A 20322-nucleotide genomic window follows, 5' to 3' on the forward strand; every position below is an offset into this window, starting at 1 on the left:
AAATTTCCGTGACATTTAAAATTTCCCTGATTTACAGAACTTGTGGCAATCGTGTTGTAAGAGCTAAATAGGATTTCATCTACTCTTAATATTAAATAGTTTACTATTCAGCTACTGTAGTTACCTGATGAAAATATTACAGGGTCTGTGAGACATCTCATCTTTCTACTTACATTTAAGAGATGTTTCATGTAAGGGTTAAAATTGCATTCAATTCATATGGTCCTCATTTCAATTGATCAAACTGTCAGATTCAGTGAAATTAAGGATGTCTCCAAGTGCATAATGTGGTGTTGCAGTGACTCCAGTTCACCAAAAAATTTAAACATTCATAATCACTGATTAAGTTGTCCGATGGGAAATATTTCCAGGAATACCAGGTCCTGCTCGTGTCAGAGCCTCACGAGCAATCAAACATTGAGATCTGCATTATGATTTACAATCTTTAGAATCATATCATTATAACAGCTCTTAAATTTGACATGTTATCTTCCGTGTTACCTTCCACTCTGCATTCTGTTGTGTAAATGCATTTAGTATGTTAAGCAAGTTGGCAAACTGATTCACATTTTACACCTTCTCTACAGCCTGTGAGTAAATTTCATGACATTTGTGATTTCCAGTAACTGAATTGTTTGTGGTTGGCCATAACTCATCTCTTGATAAGTATAATGATCAATTGAAGAATGTATTATGCCCAATCTGCTGATTAACCTTCCAGCAACACATCACAATGTCCCACAGCAGTATCCTTGGTCAGCGGTATTTACATTTACCATTACAAAATTAGATTGACAAACTAGGCAGCCTGGGACATTGTCAGTAACCTGATGTAATTTCAATACGTTAGTGACCTATATGCTGAAGTTTGCAGAAACTCCATAGTTCATGAAGTGTTGGCGGAAGTATGGGTGCCTATATTCTCACCACTAACCATTGGATTAACAGTACACACAAATTTCAGGCTGTGTTAACAGAAGTACTGGACACTTCTGGGAAGAGCATGTGGTGTAAGATTCTTTAAACTGGTTTACAAGAATACCACACCAGAAGCTCAGTGAAAATGATGTCTATTTGGAACACAGTCAAGATCAAATGTTAATGATTGATGCTCTGGAGCAGTTTCAATAGAACTCTGCTCTCCTGTGCCAGTCAAACATTTGATCTACTGCCAGTAGACTAAGTGTAAAACACTACTGTTTGGGAATCTCAGGGTAGCTGATGGTAGGAGTTTAGGAAGTCTCACCTGCGGAAGGAGGACCACTATGAGGAGAAGAGAGAAGTGGGAAGTGGGAAGGAAGAGCAGGTAAATATTTGAATAATTCAATGACACGTTTCACAGTAAACCAGAAGTTTATTTGCTTTATCGAAAATGGTACAAAAGGTCCACCTTACACCGTACGAATCCCACTCAGAATATCGACGACAGCCTTCCTATTGTACGCCTGGGCAAGTTGTAGAGGCGTCATGCCGTATCCGGCAGCGGATCGGTCTGCTCCCAGCCGCAACAACAGGTTGACCACGGACGCTTCACCACACGCGGCGGCAACCTGCAGAGCCGTCTGCCCGCTGCCGTCCCACGCGTCTTTGTCAGCCCTGTAAAACAGCAAGGCCATGGCGACTCCCTGTCTGCCATATCCCGCTGCTACGTGGAGGGGCGTCTGCTGCCAGTTGTTCTGCGCGCAGACATCGGCACCCGCCTCCAACAGCCAGTTTACGGCCAAGACGTCGCCACCCTTTGCCGCCTTGTGAAGTGCCGTGTTGCCGTGTTCACACCGGCAGTTTATGTCTACTCCCTGTGCCAGGATTTCTACGATTTCGGCCATGTTTCCACATTCTGCAGCCTCGTGCAGCCACTTCTTCAAGGCTTCCTCCTTTGCGGCACTGGAAAACAGGGAGAGATTATTTTCTACTGAAATTTACTGTCACAGTAGATAGTCGCAAAATTATTAACTATACCAATTGAATGCTATAAGCCCACAATATCAGTGAGAAATGTGTATTAAGGTTTGTAAGTTTGCTCCAGGATGGGGAAGGAGATTTTGAGGTTACACAGAATTACTTGACATTTTTAGAACTCTAAGAAATGTCAGAGGGTGGTGTACCAAATTAGGCCTGACACAGGAAGCAGAAACCAGACAGATACACAGATCTGACAACTACTGCTCTGGTACAAAGTGCTGCTCAGCCTTTATTGAGAAACTGGCACTAAATTTCACTAGCCTGTCAGCTACCACACAAGAAAGTCAGCCATCTGTCAATTTACATTAACACTACCGATTATGGCAGCTTATCAGTCCAGCCCTTCACGCTACCCTTTCACCAAACACTCATTGCTGTGACAGATGTTTAACCTTAGATAAAATATACACCTGTGGGAAGGCACTATCAAGATTAAATAAATAGTTGTGATTTTTCTCTCAATACACTTGAGCACATCACACACAAGTTATACCTGACTACATGATTTACAGATGAATATTCATTCCACTGATCTATTAGGTCAACTATAGATGTCTCCAAATATACCACAATGATTATTGGTATAATATTTTTTCCCTTTGAAACAAATGTGCATCATCACAAAAGAAGACATTTGTTAAATAATAGCCCAGAAGAAAGAAATGAATATCAAGACTGTTGGCTGCCACCACCTCTAATTTTGCAAATACTGCTGCCCGATGACTAGCAACGTCCTACGGTATTCGACAGGGTCGTGAAACTTTCCTGCTGTTTCTTGAAAATGTATGGCAATGCATAGTATTAGAGCAGCTTTTGAGAGATTTAAGTAAGAAGCACAGCAAAAATTAAGCGAAAGATGAGCAGGAAGAACTATTTGGTGTATTCACCCACAGCACGCACTTCTCCTGGCAACACATATCAAGTAAGTGGTTTGTATACAGCAGCAATTGTGGTAGATGGGAACATGTTATTCTGAAGCCTATCTTATATGGAAGTATTTTTTATATTGAAATATCCAGCCCTGTAAACCTTTTAGACAACTGCTCATTTGAGCTAATGTCATCCAAAATTTAATTCCAGCACAGTATACTGCATTTGTATACAAGGTTTTCTATGACAAATGTAACATTTTAAATCACTACATTCAGTTAAAACAAAAATGGAGAAAAGTGCACATGCAAAATATACTTAGCACTCAGCTGTCAGATTAAGAATATTACTGTACATAAGGAAGCACAATTCTGCTAAATTTTTTTTGAGTCTAATTAACTAGGCAAGTATACATTTATGTCCCAAATCTGCACTAAATTTTCACCGCAACTGATTGTAAACTGCAACACTGCCTTCAAAAATACAGCAGAAGGATGTGAAAGTTCCATTATATCTTCAGAGCACTAAAATGATTATGGAGTGTCTCCTTACAGAATACACACACTGATAGTCCCGAGTGCGGATCGTGTGGAATATGCGAGATTTACACTAGTGAAATACATACCTCCAACCATTCCTTTGGGAAGTGTCAAGTGAGCCTTCACTACTTTGTACGTGCTACTTACAAAGACAAACGAAATTAGAATTCCAGCTAACCTGATTTTCGCTTCAACCAAATCCGAGATTTCCGTCATCAGTCGCGGGCAGCAGGCCACTCCCTCTCGCCAGCCCTCCGTCTTGCGGGCCTCCGGAGGGTCCCGGGAGATCACCTCGACGGCGGCACCGAGCAGGCGCGAGCAACAGTGCTGCCAGGCCAGCACCGCACACTCCGCCACATTTTCTAGACACAGATTCTGCAGCAACCGGTCCTCGCAAGCCTCCTTCAGCAGAAGGAGGCCGTATTTGTCTGCAGCCACGAGAAGCTCTGCCGCAGATTCTTTCCCCTCCGGGACCTCGTCCGTGTACACGTAGCGGACGAGCTGCCGCATAGTGGCAGCCTCTACGTCCGGTATCTGGACACGGCCACTGGCAGCTTCCTCCGTGTCGTGCTGCAGTAACATAGCTGCGAAGACAGGGCTCCTGGCAGCGAGTATTAAGCTGTGCGCCTCTACTTCACCACCTCGGACACACAGCGTAATGTCGGCACCCGTGCCCCTTGTCAGGAGCTCCGACATCGCGTCAACCAAACTGCCTCTGTTATTGGCCATATTTAGCACCTGAAATTGGGAGGTAAAAACAACACATTAAAAGCTGCCCAGTTTCTGATACAGTAATTTAACAACTCGATAATGCCAATTCGAGTTTGTTTAGAACGAACACTTCAATTTCACCACTTTACCTTCAGCACCTATAAACAGATACAATTAAAGACAGAAAGCAGGATGCACAGGTCTCAGTGATATCCGAGCCGGAGAACAAGCTTTAGTATTAAGTAAAGTCCACTGCCACCACAAATATAAAAAATCCTCCAGCTTTTCTTTAAAAAAGCAAAATGTTTACATTATACTCAATATCCACAACACTCCAGGCTTTAGGCACGAGCAGTTCACATCATTCTTAAACAAGAAACAAAAGCAGTGCTACAACAATCTGACCGAGATAAAAGCTCTGCCGACAGCAGTGAAAATTCCATCACGGACCAGTGAACTAACAATTACTTCAACATAGTAGCAAGCATTGGTACCAATAATGAACTGGCAAATGCAGATGCATTAGTTTTACTTTTGACACAAGGCACATACTACCCACATGTCTCAAAATTACAATAAACAGAGAGTTTTAACTGTGTTGGCTCTAATGGTGTTCATAGCTGATTTAAAATGTTGTGGAGGTTGCTAGAAATAACCTTAAGCTATCTCTGTTATTAATGACTCATGGCATAACTGACAGGACTTCATATCCTGCATTGACACCCAGCTATATATATTTTTCAAAAAGATTTTGAGAAAATAGCCTGGGGTACAACACACCCATTCATCAAACAGAAACTTAGCTGTGTGCGTCTGGCATTCATGCAGGATTCTCCACAGGGAACAATACACTACCTCACAAGATAAGTGCAGCTGACTGTGTGCACTACGTATTGTGACACCTATTCACAATGGTTTGACATGCAAACTAAATGTTACATTAAACTAGAGTCCATACATCAAGGATCTAATCAGAACCGACACCCCCCCCCCCCTCCAAAGTTGTTTGGGAGTTAACAAAAACTTTGTCACGGTAACAGATAACGTGAGATCTACAATGAACTGGAGTTAACACAAGCCTGTCAAGATGGTTGGTTTGTGGTGGTTGAAGGGACCAGACTACAAAGGTCATCAGTCCCTTCTTCCACAATCATGAAACACCCACAAGGAACAAAAACAAGCAACAGAGATGACAAGGGATGACAGAACAAGAAAACAGACGACCAGAAAAGAGGAATTAAAAACACACAGTGTGTTACAGTAGTTGGCCAACCACAGAAACAGAAGAAAAGGGAAAAGCCAACCACCAAGAACTAAAAAGCCCAATCTAAAAGCATAAGCCAAAGGCGAGAAAAAAAGAGAGAAACCCTTTGATTGAGCGATAAAAACCCCCTGCACAAATAAAACTCAAAACTAAGCCTGCCATGACAGCATCATTCATTAGAAGTGCAGGGAGCACATCAGGCAGTGCACATGTCTGCCTGAGCACAGTTACGTTTGGACAGTCCAACAAAATATCGACCACTGTCAATGCTGAACCATAGCGACAGAGGTGGGTCCTCGCGACACAATAAATAACCGTGCGTCATCCAGGAGTAGCCAATGCGCAGCCGACAGAGCACAACAGTCCTTGCGAGAGACCCGGAGGAAGAGCACCACCCACCGGTAGTCTGCTTGACAATCCGAAGTTTGCTGAGTGAAGGCAGGGTGCGCCATTCATCAGCCCAGGTACCAAGAACCTTCTGCCGCAAAACTAAACGGAGATCACACTCCGAAAGGCCGATCTCCAAAGCTGGTGCACCGACAGCCTGTCTGGCCAGTGTTCGTTACCCGGGATGCCGACTCAATTTGGGTTCCACACCGAAACACGGAGCGGCCGCAATGGGCGGGAGAGTGGACGGACTCCTGGATAGCCGTCACCAGTCGAGAGCGAGGGAAACACTGGTCGATAGCTCGTAAACCACTCAGCGAGTTACTACAGATAACTAAGGACTCACCTGAAGAGGAGCGGATATACTCTAGGGCACGAGAGATGGCGACCAGCTCGGCAGTGAAAACACTGCAGCCAGACGGTTATGAGCATCGTTCAGAATGATCCCGAGAGTAAGAACAGGTGATTGCACATTCCGTGGCAGAAACGATGCCGGTGGCGATCGTGAGAACCACCGCATCAATGGCACTACGAGAAAGAGGCTCAAGAGTGGCAATGCAGATGAATTAGTCCCAGTCAGCCTTATTCAAAGCCCATCTGGGGAGGCGCCGAGGTGAGTGGCGCTGGGGCAGTGACAGAAAGTTCGGAAAGTGGTCACTACCCCATAAGTTGTCATGCACACTCCAATGGACAAACGGTAGAAGGCTGGGGCTGTAAAAGGTCGATGGCCGTGGCCGAGTACATGCCGTGTGCCACACTGAAATGTGTGGAGGCATCATTATTTAATAGAGAAACGTCAAGCTGTGCCAACACTTTCTCAGTGACAGTGCCTGTGCCTGTTGCCACCAATCCACCCCACAAAGGGTTAAGGGGGGTTTAAGTCCCCCCCAATAACAGAAAGGGTGGCGGCAATTGGGCTATCAGCGCAGCCAATACATGCAGCGGGTCACCACCATCCGGCGGAAGATAGAGACTGCAGAAAGTTAACAGCCTAAGGCATCAAAACCCAAACAGTGACAGCCTCTAAAGGTGTCTGATGAGGGACACACTCGCTTGAAGAGTGTTAAGGACGTAGACACAGACTCCACCAGATACCCTCTCATAAGCTGCTGGATTCTTATAATAACCCAAATAGCCACGGAGGACGGGGGTTCACATCACCGGAAACCCAGTTTCCTGGAGAGAAATGCAGAAGAAAGGGTGAAGGCTGAGAAATTGTCGGAGCTGAGCAAGGTGGTGGAAAAAACTGCTGCAGTTCAACTGGAGGATGACATTGTCCACGGAGGAAAACGGCGTGAAGAGATCGAGGTGGTAGGTTACACCGCTGGATCACCTGCTGCCACCAACTGAGTTCCCCTACGATCGACTTTCATGGTGTGAGGGTCCTGCGAGATCTAGGTCCTCAGTAGATGCCAGAATCTCGGCAGAGCTCGTACGTTGCAGTGGGGTGGGCCCACCGTTAGTTCCTTTGTCTTAGACGTCATCTTCTTGGACATTTCTCGCAGCTCCTTGGGTTTCATTGGCTGGGAGGGCTTCACTGATTCAGTTTCTGGGACTGAGGAGGATCATGAAGCCCTACAACCAGTTGCTTGTGGGCACTTACACCACTGGCGGGCATCATCCTTCTCACTGGTGGAAACTTGGGAAGAGAGGGACCCAAGAGACGACTCCTGAGCAAGATGAGCCAAAGAAGTTTGACACTTCTCCAGCTTAGAAGAGGGGATGGATGACCCCGATGGGTGGGGGACGTTGTTCCTGAAGTAGATGGTGCAGGAGCAACAGAGAGCGTAGTGCCCCTCAGGTAAGGGGGCAGATGATGTGTTACGGCTCTGGGTGCCGACTGGAATTCGCTGAACTTGACGGGACTACCACTGTTGTCATATGGGCGGCATAAGACGGAGTCATTCGCACAAGATGGAGTCGTTCGTATTTCCTCTTAGCCTCAGTGTCGGTCAGTCAGTCCGAGGTCTTTTATTACGTGATTTTCCGCTCTTTCTGCAAAATCCTGCAGCCTGGTGAGCAAGTTGAATGATGCTCTCTGCAGTTGACACAGATGGTAGGCAGGGCACACGGAGTATTGGGATGTGATGGGTGTTCGAAATCTCGACATGTGACACTGGAAGTAAAGCAGGAAGACATACGGCTGAAGTTCCAGCCCTTAAAGCACCGCATCAGGTGAGGGATATAGAGCTTGACGTCACAGTGGTAGACCATCACCTTGACCTCCTCAGGCAATGTGTCACCCTCGAAGGCCAAGATGAAGGAACCAGTGGCAACCTGATTATCCCTCAAACCTCGAACATGGCAGATGAAATTAACATCTCACCACTCTAAATTGCTGTGCAGCTCGTCATCAGACTGCAAAAGAAGGTCCCTGTGGAACATAATAACCTGGATCATATTTAAGGTCTTATGGGGCACGATTGTAACTGGAACATCCCAACTTGTCACAAGCGAGTAAAGACCGTGACTGGTCAGAGGATATTTTTTATCAAAACTGACCCAAAACATGTGAGATTGCTTTTGGTCACCTATTACGACAGGCAGGAATACCGCAGGGCTATTCTAACCCCCGGACCCACAGGGGGACAAACCTGTCAAGAAGCTCTGTTAAAATTCATTCATTCGAATTTAGTTGGTGTACTCGGAACAGCATTAAGCATGAAGTGAAAGGAAGTTGCCATATTTAGTGCATTAATAGCACTATGATTAGCTTATCTTATTACTGTACACTGAGATGACGACAGTCATGGTATAGCAATGTGCACATATACTGATGGTGGTAGTATCATGTACACAAGGAATAAAGGAGGCAGAGCTGTCATTTGTAGTCAGGTGAAAGGTTTCTGAAGTGATTATGGCCACACAACAGGAATTAAACTTTCCATGCGGAATGGTAGTTGCAGGTAGACGTACGGCACATTCAATTTCGGAAAGCATTACACAGTTCATTATTCCGAGATACACAATGTCGAGAGCCTGCCGAGAAAACCAAATTCCAACTGTTACATCTCGCCACGGGCAACACTGGCAAAGGGTTGTCAGTGGTAACAGGCAAGCAACAATGTGTGAAATAACCACAGAAGCCAATGTGGGAAATACAATGAATGTATCTGTTAGAACAGTGAGGTGCAATGGACTATGGAAGCAGACTACCAATGCGAGTGCCTCTGCTAACAGTACATTGCTTCCAGTGCCCGTTCTAGCCTCGTGATCGTATCGTTTGGACGCTCGATGACTGGAAAAACCACGGCAAGGTCAGACGAATCCCAATTTCAGACAGTGGAATTCTAGTGTAGCACAGAGCCTACGAAGCCACAGTTGTCAATAAGGCACTGTGCAACTTGGTGATGGCTCCATAATGATGGGGGCTATGTTTACATTACATGGAACTGATCACTTACTGGGAAAGGTTATTTTCAGCTATCTTAAGACCATTTGCAGCCACTCAAGGACAATGGTCCTGAACAATGATGGATTTTTATGAATGATAATGTGCCATATCACAGGGACACAACTGTTAGCAATTGTTTGAAGAACATTGCGGATAATTCGCATTAATTATGTGGCCACCCAGACTGCCCAATGTGAATCCCATCTAACATTTAAGGGATCTAATAGGGAGGTCAGTTCCAGCACGAAATGATGCACCAGGAATATTTTCACAATTATGGAGAGCAATAGAGGCAGCACAGCTCAATATTTCTACAGGGAATTTCCAACAACTTGTTTATTCCACACGACATTGAGTTGCTGCACTGTGCTTGGCAAAAGGAGGTCCAAAACAATATTACAAGGTATCCCATGACTTGTTGCCTCAGTATATGCTCACTATTGTTGCCACCTCAGAAGGGTTTCCATCTTGGTAAGATATACAGAACACACATTTGGGAATTCCACTTATAATGCAATTTATGTTACAAATAAATTGCACAATTAAAACACATCAGTTTTATTAGATGTTAGACAAGTCCCTGTGGAATAATTTGATTCCTGTGAAATATACACAGCACATCAGAAACTAACTATATAAGGGATTTGGGATGTCTACAAAGCACCACCACTAACTGGTACTGGAGAGGAGAATTCTCTATCTCACCTGATACACAAGCTAGTTGGCAATAAACTTAACATCCATGTCTGCCAATCTTTAATAACACAACCCAGAATGGAATGAAATTTTTAAAGTTACAGGTAACTCACTTTTGTCAGGTATCATTACATATACCAATATTACAAAAGCAACAACTAATATGTTCAGGAGAACCACACACCCAACCAGTGAGTGCATCACTTGTTCTGGGGAAGTGAATAGATCCATCCTTCATGAAATCCTCCCCACTCCACCAAGACTGTCTTTCCACCGTCCATGTAACCTTCGTAACCTCTGGGTTCATCCCTATGAAATCCCCAAACCATCCTCCCTACCTTCTGGCTTCTACCCTTGTAACCGCGCCAGTGTAAAACCTGTCCCATGCACCCTCCCACCACCACCTACTCCAGTCCTGTAACCCAGAAGGTGTACACGATCACAGGCAGAGCCACGTGTAGAAGCACCCACGTGATTTACCAACTGACATGCCTACACTGTGAAGCCTTCTAATGTGGGACTGACCAGCAACAAACCGTCAATTCGCATGAACGGACACAGGCAGACAGTGTTTGTAGGTAATGAGGATCACCCTGTGGCTGAACACGTCTCTGTGCACTGCCAGCACATCTTGGCACAGTGTTACACCATCCGGATTATCTGGATACTTCCCACAGATGCCAACCTATCAGAACTCCGTACATGAGAACTTGCCCTTCAATTTATTCTCTCTTCCTGTTACCCACCAGGCCTAAACCTCCGCTGATTTCAAGTTGCCGCCCCTCGTACCTCACCTGCATTCAACAACATCTTTGCCTCTGTACTTCCGCCTCGAGTGACATCTCTGCCCAACCTCTTTGCATTTACATGTGTCTGTCGGTGTCTGTATATGTGCAGATCAATATTTATCCGTGTGCCCGAGCGTATACTTGTCCTTTTCCCCCCTAAGGTAAGTCTTTCCACTCCTGGGATTGGAATGACTCCTTACCCTCTCCCTTAAATCCCACACCCTTTCGTCTTTCCCTCTCCTGCCCTCTTTCCTGATGAAGCAACCTTGGGTTGCGAAAGCTTGAAATAAATTTGTGTGTGCGACACACACACACACACACCAGCACATATACATATTGTCTGTATATTGTCTGCTATAGGGTGACTGACATTTTTAATTTGTACTCTGCAATATTGTTACGTAGCACTTCCAACAGGATTACATCTACACAGCTCTGAAAAAAGCTAATACGACTGAATACAAAATTCTTGAAAAAAAAAAAGTTTTTTGTGTAGCTTACACCACAATAATGGACAATAAATTTCATGATTATTTCAAATGCATAAAAAAATTAACGTGGTTGTCTGTGAGGCAAAGGAACTGTACAACTTGCAGTTTATATTACACTGTAAGAATAAATATGAAGCCATGTGGGGAGTTACAACAATAAAACAATATGCTGCCAGTCTACAATTTAGCATAGAATGGCATTCTAAAAATTTAAGACAAACACAAATTAAGAAAACTTCAGGCCTAGAGGAAGTACTAGACAAGTGCCTCGTGATCAAATACCCTTTCATAGAAGGCAGATTTGTACTATTCTGCTACAGGTGTCATATTTGAAACAAAATATTTAGTTCAAAACTGACCAAATTTGCCTCACTAGTCAGCTTCAAGTCAATGTTTACCATGTTCATACGTATATAGCATTATGAGATCTTACAGTGTCACAAAAGGAACAGCACTTCGGAGACTACTCCAGCAACTTCGGAATTTCATAAACCATATTAAAATGCTTCATTCCACTCTAATTACATCTTTCTATGTCCAGATGCACTCTGAAGTAACTGATATTCAGCTTTTCATGTGGTTTTCGCGATACCAATTTTCTTGGACGTCCAGTACTGTATTCTCACGTTTGGTTCTTTATGGTATAATGCCATTCATACCAGAAAATGAAAATTTCCACTTAAAACTGAACGAGGTTGAAATTAGCCAATAGTGCGGAATGAAACACTTTGTTTCAAACAAACTAACTGCCTCAGCGAAATAAATAAATAAATTAGTAGAAGCAAATTTATCTATAAAACAGACAAATAGCTTCTTTAAGACAATGGTTGATTGCAAATATTGTGGAAATTATATAAAATCAGAAAATTTAAACTACTGACTTATTCTGGTCTTTCATGGTTATGAGAATGTATATTAATTCACTTGATGGCTCCCAGCCACAGAAATCTGTTTTGATTTCGTTTGATGTGGGAAAGGACCCCCCCCCCCCCCCCCAACTATAACACACTGCACATGCGCAAATCTGGCAGCAAGGGTGCGCCAGCATCTGACTACTTGCTGCTACTGCTCATACGACAAACAGCCACACTTCAAGGTGCCAGAAGCGGGAGGAAGGCACTGCTCATACTCTAATTCAGCTCTGCGTTTGCACACAAGCCCACTGGCAACTACTCATACAAACCTATAGTATCCTTTTCTTCAGTTGACCTACATAACTCAACTGAAGAATGAGATACTAGCACAAAAAAGAAAAGTAACGTTAACCTCTGTCGACGTATGAGTTGTATCCCGAACTTGAGCTGATCTTCATACGGTAACTGCAGTACAGTATCAAATTACACACATTGCAACTTTTTTTGCCTTTGCTAGCACTAGTATCCTATGTAGGTCAACTGGAGTACGGGATACAAATTTTACAGGTGTTGCTTTTTTCGCCTATGCTACTACTAGCAACCTATGATTCAGCTGATACTAGTACCAGCAGAAGTGAAAATATCGACAGATGTAAAATCTGTATCCCAGGTTGCTAATGCTAGTAAAGACAAAAAAATCTAAGTTACATTGGCATCCTCTACTTCAGTTGATAACCACAAATGCAAAAAAAAGTGATATACATAAAATCTGTATCTCTCACTTCAACTGACCTAAACAGCTAAGCTGAAGTAAGTGGTATGAATTTTTTCCACCTTCGATACTAATAGTACCGGATGAAGATCATCACAGTGGTACCAGTGACAGTGAAAAAACCTCCAACAGTAACATTTGTGAAACTTCCTGGCAGATTAAAACTGTGTGCCCGACCGAGACTCGAACTCGGGACCTTTGCCTTTCGCGGGCAAGTAAAGCTGTGAGTACCCCGGGGGCGTGAGTCGTGCTTCGGTAGCTCAGTTGGTAGAGCACTTGCCCGCGAAAGGCAAAGGTCCCGAGTTCAAGTCTCAGTTGGGCACACAGTTTTAATCTGCCAGGAAGTTTCATATCAGCGCACACTCCGCTGCAGAGTGAAAATCTCATTCTAGTAACATTTGTATTCCGTATTTCAGTTTACTCAGGTCAACTAAAGAATAAGATACTAGCATAGGTGAAAAAACTTCAACAGTAAAATTCGTATTCCATATTGCAGTTGACACACCCTACCCTAAGTCTTCCATATTGATAGGAATACATAAAATCCAAACCTACAAACAAAACCAAAAAATAAAAATTGCTCAGAATGAAAAACAATCTTCCTAAAAATCTCATACATACTAAGAATGAAAATATGTACTGAAAGAATTGGAATGAACAGATGTTTTAATACAAGCGACAAAAATATTACACTATGTCCAGCTCTATCTTTAAAAACATTCATTTATTTCAATTTACAATGATGCTAAGCCACAGAAGATGATCCATTTACAACCTACAGCTCGATAAAGGCATTACTGGTTGTGAGTAAACTATGATACATTGCGTCACGTGTAGGCTCCAGAATACCATCTGCAAATAACCAGCAGAACTCTCAGCAAGTGAGCTATAGTGTGATACTGCCACTGCTGCACCCCCCCCCCCCCCCCCCGACACCCCTCCCGCCACACACATGGAAATATTCGCACTAGTAGCTGTAACTGGCCTGGAGACACGGGAAGGTTTCAGATAGATTATATAATGATAAGACAGATCTAGCAACCTAGTTTTAAATTTTAAAACATTTCCAGGGGCAGATGTGGACTCTAGCCACAATTATTAATTGTACATAAAAAAATGAAGAAACTTCAAAAAGTCACAAATTTAAGGTCAGATGAGGCCTGGATTAACTGAAAGAACAAGAGGTTTTAGAGGGGATATTATAGAAGAGCAATTCCACCTATCTGCTTCGACCCATTACGTCATGAACCTGGTGAAAATAGCTATTCCAAGAGTCTCCAATGTGGCGCCTATGATGCCACTACATACACACGGCAACAAACACAAAATTACATATAAATAAGACAATTACATTTCCCCAAAAGTACAATCAAACTAAGGGGACAACCACGGGAAACTGGGGTTTTAGGGTGAGGGCAAGCTAAATATAACAGTAAAAAGAACACACCATGATCCCAAAAGACAAAATGATAAACAAAAAGAAAAAATTACTACATTCCACTACAACAAAAATGAGCAGGAATCAGATACTTCCCTTGACCTATACAGGCGAAGATACCAAAACATCAATACCTACAACTAAAACAATGAAAATTGGAATCTCACATTTCCCTTGACCAATATACGTCAACCACAAATGACTATACCAAAACACCAACACCTACACTTACAAAAATAGGAATCTCATTTTCAAGTGACCCATATAGGTCAACCATAACTGTGGATATAAAAAGCAGCACCTACAACCAAGAAATAAAATCAAAATCTCTAAGATTCACAAATCAAACATCCCTACATAAATTAAAACATTAATACACCATAAATACACAAAACATCACAACTCTAGAAGAATAGACAAAAAACCATTTACTTACCACCAACAAATTCCCACACTGAAAACTAGATCGGCAAGATGCCCCCCCCCCCCCCCAAATATACACACATATTGAACATCTTGCCACAGTACAAACAACAAACCAGTAACACCTAACGAAAACACCACCCACACACACACACGCACAAGGGCACCATGAAACAACAATACGACATCTACAAACAACCAACTCCAGCACCAAGCCATAATTAGGTCACACACAACACCCTTACGTCACGTGTCAAAGCAGACGGGTGGAATCTGACGCTTCCACTGACGTGTAGAGTGTTTCAGAGAGGGCATTAGGGAACAATTGACAAGAATGGGGAAAGAAATACAATAGAATGGGTAGCTCTGATAGACTAAATAGTGAAGCAGCAGAGGATCAAGTAGGTACAACTACTAGGGCTAGTAGAAATCCTTGGGTTACAGAAGAGATAATGAATTTATTTGATGAAAGGAGAAAATTCAAAAATGCAGTAAACGAAGCAGGAAAAACTGAATACAAACGCTTCAAAACTGAGATCAGCAGGAAGTGCAAAATGGCTAAGCAGGGATGGCTAGAGGCATGATAGATACTGCCTAATGGAAAATTAGAGATCTTCGGGGAAAAGATAATCAAGTATGAATATCAAGAACTCAGATGGGAACCCAGTTCTAAGCACAGACAGAAAAGCAGAAAGGTGGAAGGAGTATACAGAGGGTCTATACAAGGGAGATGTACTTGAGGGTAATATGGAAATGGTAGAGGACGTAGGTGAAGGTGAAAAGGGAGATGATGTACTGCATGAAGAATCTGACAAAGCACCGAAAAACATAAGCTGAAATAAGGCCCTGGGAGTTTACAACATTCTATTAGAACTACAGATAGCCTTGGGAGAGCCCGCCCTAACAAAACTACCATCTGGTGTGCAAGATGTAAGACAGGCAAAATACCCTCAGACTTCAAGAAGAATGTAACTCAAAACCAAAAGAAATCAAGTGTTGACAGGTGTGAAAATTACCAAATTATCAGCTGCAAAACATTAATGCACACTTTTTACACACAAATGGAAAAACTGGTGGAAACCGACCACAGGGAAGATCAGTTTGGATTCCGTAGAAATGTTGGAAGACGCGAGGCAACACCGACCTTACGACTTCGTTTAGAAGATAGACAAACCTACATTTTTAGAATCTGTAGACTTAGAGGAAGCTTTTGACAATGTTGACTGGAATACATTATCAAATTCTGAAGGTGGCAGGCTTCAAACGGAGCAAAAGGTTACTCACAACATGTACAGAAACCATACAGCAGTTATAACAGTTAAGGTCACGAAAGGGAGTGAGACAGTGTGTGTGTGATTGGGGGGGGAGGGGGGGTGTAGGAAGAGAGTGGTAGCCTGTTCCCGATATATCTATATACTGAGCATGGAGTAAAGGATACAAAAGAAAAATTTCAAGTATGAATTAAAACCTAAGGAGAAGGAATAAAAACTGAGGTCTGCTGATGACACTAATTCCGTTAGCAAAGGACCTGTAAGAGCAGTTGAACCGAAAGCACAGTGTCTTGAAAAGAGAACGTAAGATGAACAAAAAGATAATGGAATTAGTGAATTAAACCAGGTGATGCTGAGGGAATTAGATTAGGAAATGAGACACAAAGTAGTAAATGAGTTTGGCTATTTGGGGAGCAGAGAGGATATAAAATTTAGACTATGGCAAGTAAAGCATTTAGAAGAAGAGAAATTTGTTAATATCAAGTATAGATTTAAGTGTCAGGAAGTCGTTTCTCAAAGTATTTGTATGGAGTGTAACCATGTATGGAAGTGAAACATGGACAATTAACAGTTTAAGCAAGAAGAGAATATAAGCTTTCGAAATGTGGCACTATAGAAGAATGCTGAAGATTAGATGGGTAGGTCACAACTGATGAACTACTGAATAGAACTGGGGAGAAGAGGAATTTGTGGCACAACTTGACTACAACGGAGCAGTTGGTAGGCCACGTTCTGAGGCATCAAGGGATCATCAATTTAGTATCCGAGGGAAGCGCAGAGGATACAAATCGTACAGGGAGACCAAGGCATGAATACAGCAAACAGATTCAGAAACATATAGGTTGCAGTAGTTACTCAGATGGAAAAGATTGCACAGGAGAGAGTATCAAAGAGAGTTGCATCAAACCAGTCTTGTGTATTGACGACAAGTGGTAACAGACTACTCTGCGGCATAGCCTATTTAACACATTTTATTCAAAAAACGTTCGTGGCAAAATCAGAAAACTCACAGTAAATACTGGACAAGACCCCAACTACTTTTTTTAATGCATATAATGTACGTGCAACTAAAACTACGAGAAATGATGCAGGGGGTCCATTACCTAAAATTTGCAACTACTGCCAATGTTAAAAAATCAAAACATTAAAAACTATATATGAATACAAAGCCTTAAGGAAACATTACAGCCAACTTCACTCTTTTATGCTTGTTAATCGTAACGAAAATTCGCCGTATTCACACATTCAACCTCATTCCCGAACAAGAATTTGAATAGGCCTACCACATGCTGTTCGAAACAATTTGGTTACAAAATATGTTCAACAGTAACTATCCTCAATCACAATGTTACCGATGGCGAGAAAATATTCTTACTTTCTAGAATGGTCAATACAATAACTGCTATAAAAATAAAATTAAAAAAATAAAAAAATACACATGAACTAACAATTTTACCAAGGCCTACTATTAGAATGCACAGCTCCCTTGAAGCTTACATCACATCATCTACAGTTACCACCACGTGGAACCAAGAGCAAGCATACCGTTTCATGAACACACAATATTTTTGCGGCGAACGAATCTACAATGTATTGCAAGCAGACCACTGAAACACTTTTTCGCGTCATAGACAAAAAGTTAATAGCGCAACTAAAACGATTAGGACTTACCAGTTACAATGAATGAAGAAATGCAGACAGCGAAAAACGAACGGCAAACAGAAACTCCTCTTCGGCTACTCAAATCGACTACCGCAAAACAAATGAACACGAGAGACGAGGAAATGACCACAGTGTCTGCTACAACGCGAATTGCTACCAACTTCTTTCCTATGTGGTCGAACTAATACATACATCTTTGGTTTTTTGTTTTAAGGCCATCTGATAATTTTCAAATAAGAGTGCTGGATGCATTATACAAATTTAATGGCAGACACACTCAGACAGTTGTTATATATGTGTTCTGATAGCATGTACCAGATTATATTATAACAAGACTGAAATACAATATATATCCAGAATGTGGCAAATGTACAATTACAGAAAACAGAATTACACGTAACATGCACATAAAAAGTTATTAAATATTTTCAGTTACAATGGAATCTCTAAAACTTGGTCTAAATTTAAATACATGCTCATTTTACAGACATATCTAATTTTTTTTATAACTGATTTTGGTTGCTTACTTAAGACTTTTGACTGTTTCACGTGGTACACTCATCGTTGGTTTCGATTTTGGCTGTCTCGTGTAATAATTTCTTGTGTTATGCTCATGTATGATTTTGTTATAGGAGCCATAATATCCCGATATCCAATGTATACACTGAAACGTATTTTTCTCGTTGCAGTCTATAACTAACTATACTCCAGTCTTGTTTCGCCTTTTACATTAAGGAACAATGCAGTTTTGCTTTTATATACGATACTGGTTGATCGGTAAATGATACACGCCACAGTTTTTACATTAATAAATTATTTCGTATTTCCGGCCGAAATCTGCTTTTCCTGTTTTAATCAACTGAGTGAAGTGATAGTTCCTCTAACCTATGACAACAGGTGAGAAAATACAGGTTTTGCCTGGAAAATTAATTTGTTGGTGTGGCTATTATCCACAACAAATATATAAATATTGGTTTTACAGATTGAAATGTCTTTTTCTTGTGCAATCTATATTTATTTGTGTTCCAAGTGCATTTTATATTTATACCTACAGTAAGTAAATTGTCGACATACACTGATGGTACAAAAATGCAGCACCCCAAGGACAAAATCTTTTTAATGATAAGTGAGTCGACAGGCAGTTAGTTATTCCCCTTAGGAGTATATGATAACAACTTTTGATCAAATGAACACACATGTCACAGTAAAGGGTTCGCAAACAGCGGCATCAATTCACAATGTGCCCCCTCTGGCAGACACACAGATGTGAATTCTTACATGCAAACGATGATAAAGGTGCCAAATGATATGCTGCAATAAAACTGTCCTAAGGACCTTTTGTCTATTATTGTAATTCGGCAAGCCCTGGAGAATGAGTAAATTACTACGTCATCATATCTCACACATCTAATAATGACGAGAGATGTGGTGATCATGCTGCTCAGGGCTGTTGTTGCACACCACGAAGAGCATGCTGCATCAAAGAAGCCTTATGTGGACGTGTATTGTCCTGCTGAAGAAAATCGTTAAATGGAATGCGCCTATGCAATGTATTGGGCACCGATTATTTTACCCCACAGAAACACCAAGTATTACCATGAATTGTAACTGATCGCCCTCCCCCTACCCCCACCATGGAGTCTGGAATGGGACCTATGTGTGTCACAAGACCTGCACATTACACGTGTATGTCCGTCACTTGCGCACAGATACAACTTATTCTCATCACTGAAGACAACAGTGCCATTCCACTCTCCAGTCAACACCTTCATGACACCTGAGTACTAGTAGGTTTCATGATTGATGGTTTCATGGAGGTTGTGGTAACCTGGCCAGAGGCATATTTGGCTTTATCCTGCTGCAAGCAGGTGGTTCCCAATGATGGCCTTACGACACAGCACATGCAACATGAGCCCAGATTTTTTCCCTTAATGATGATTGGCTGGCCACCACTCTTCACACACTTTATCGACATTGATGTCCATCTCCACAAAGCTGAAGACAAGATCGTGGTCTACAGGTGTGGGAATGTTCCATGGCCCACTGATGAAAGCAGTGACATATAACAAACACATTGTTGCCAACGTGTGCAGCACTCTGTTGATACGTCTACCCATCTTCCTGTATGCTGCAGTTTTTCAGCAAGAATAAGTACTCTTCGCTGGGGAAGGGTTGTACCATAAAATGCATCTCAAAACAAGCACAGTTACCGCCTGCAGAGTCGAAACACAGGTATACAAATAGCCCTCATGAGGAACACATGATCCACAATGACTGAGAGAGTGAAATCATTTATGTACGGAATAAATCCCATCGACTCGACTATGGAACCTTGTAGCACACTATGTTGGACAGTATAATTCAGGTCTGTGATTGATTCTGTTTCTTCCTCTACTACTAAGCGAGGTGTGGTTAGCACACTGGACTCAGATTCAGGAGGACGAAGGTTCAAACACAGATATGGAAAGATTTAGGTTTCCATGATTTCTCTAAATAGCTTCAGGTAAATTCCAAGATGGTTCCTTTGAAAGGGGATGGCCGACTTCCTTACCCATCCTCCACTAATCCGATAGGACTGATGACCTTGTTGTTTGGTCCCCTACACCCAAATTAACCAACTAACCCCCTCTAGTATATTTGATTTCTATGTGCTGTTTCCAACTCACAATGTACTATTTCTGAACTTTTTCGATATGTCTTTGTATTTCCTTTGAAACCCATTTTGGTAAAGTTTCTCCATTAGATCAGAATGATTTAGAAAGAACCATGAAGATCCCAAGTCTTCTGTTGCCAGTCAAAA

The 20322-nt window shown here is 42.1% G+C and overlaps 1 protein-coding gene across 4 annotated transcripts in view; it reads right to left on the reverse strand.

The window, feature by feature from the left end:
- Window positions 1–1366: 1366 nt before the first annotated feature.
- The window catches only part of LOC126108537 (poly [ADP-ribose] polymerase tankyrase-1-like), a 132379-nt gene continuing 113423 nt past the window's right edge, over window positions 1367–20322 (reverse strand). Inside the window, exons 1-3 of one of the 4 annotated variants that reach the window (XM_049913823.1) lie at window positions 17532–17651; window positions 3550–4109; window positions 1367–1884 (exon numbers count right to left, since the gene is read on the reverse strand). In XM_049913823.1, coding sequence (XP_049769780.1) covers window positions 1392–1884; window positions 3550–4100 — 1044 coding nt within the window. In that variant the 5' untranslated portion in view covers window positions 4101–4109; window positions 17532–17651 and the 3' untranslated portion in view covers window positions 1367–1391. Of the gene's footprint in view, window positions 1885–3549; window positions 4110–17531; window positions 17652–20322 lie in introns of those variants that run through there. The other 3 variants (XM_049913822.1, XM_049913825.1, XM_049913824.1) reach the window with 3 other exon arrangements.

The sequence above is a fragment of the Schistocerca cancellata genome, chromosome 11, assembly GCF_023864275.1.
Source record: "Schistocerca cancellata isolate TAMUIC-IGC-003103 chromosome 11, iqSchCanc2.1, whole genome shotgun sequence".
In the NCBI taxonomy this organism is placed as follows: Eukaryota; Metazoa; Arthropoda; class Insecta; order Orthoptera; family Acrididae; genus Schistocerca; species Schistocerca cancellata.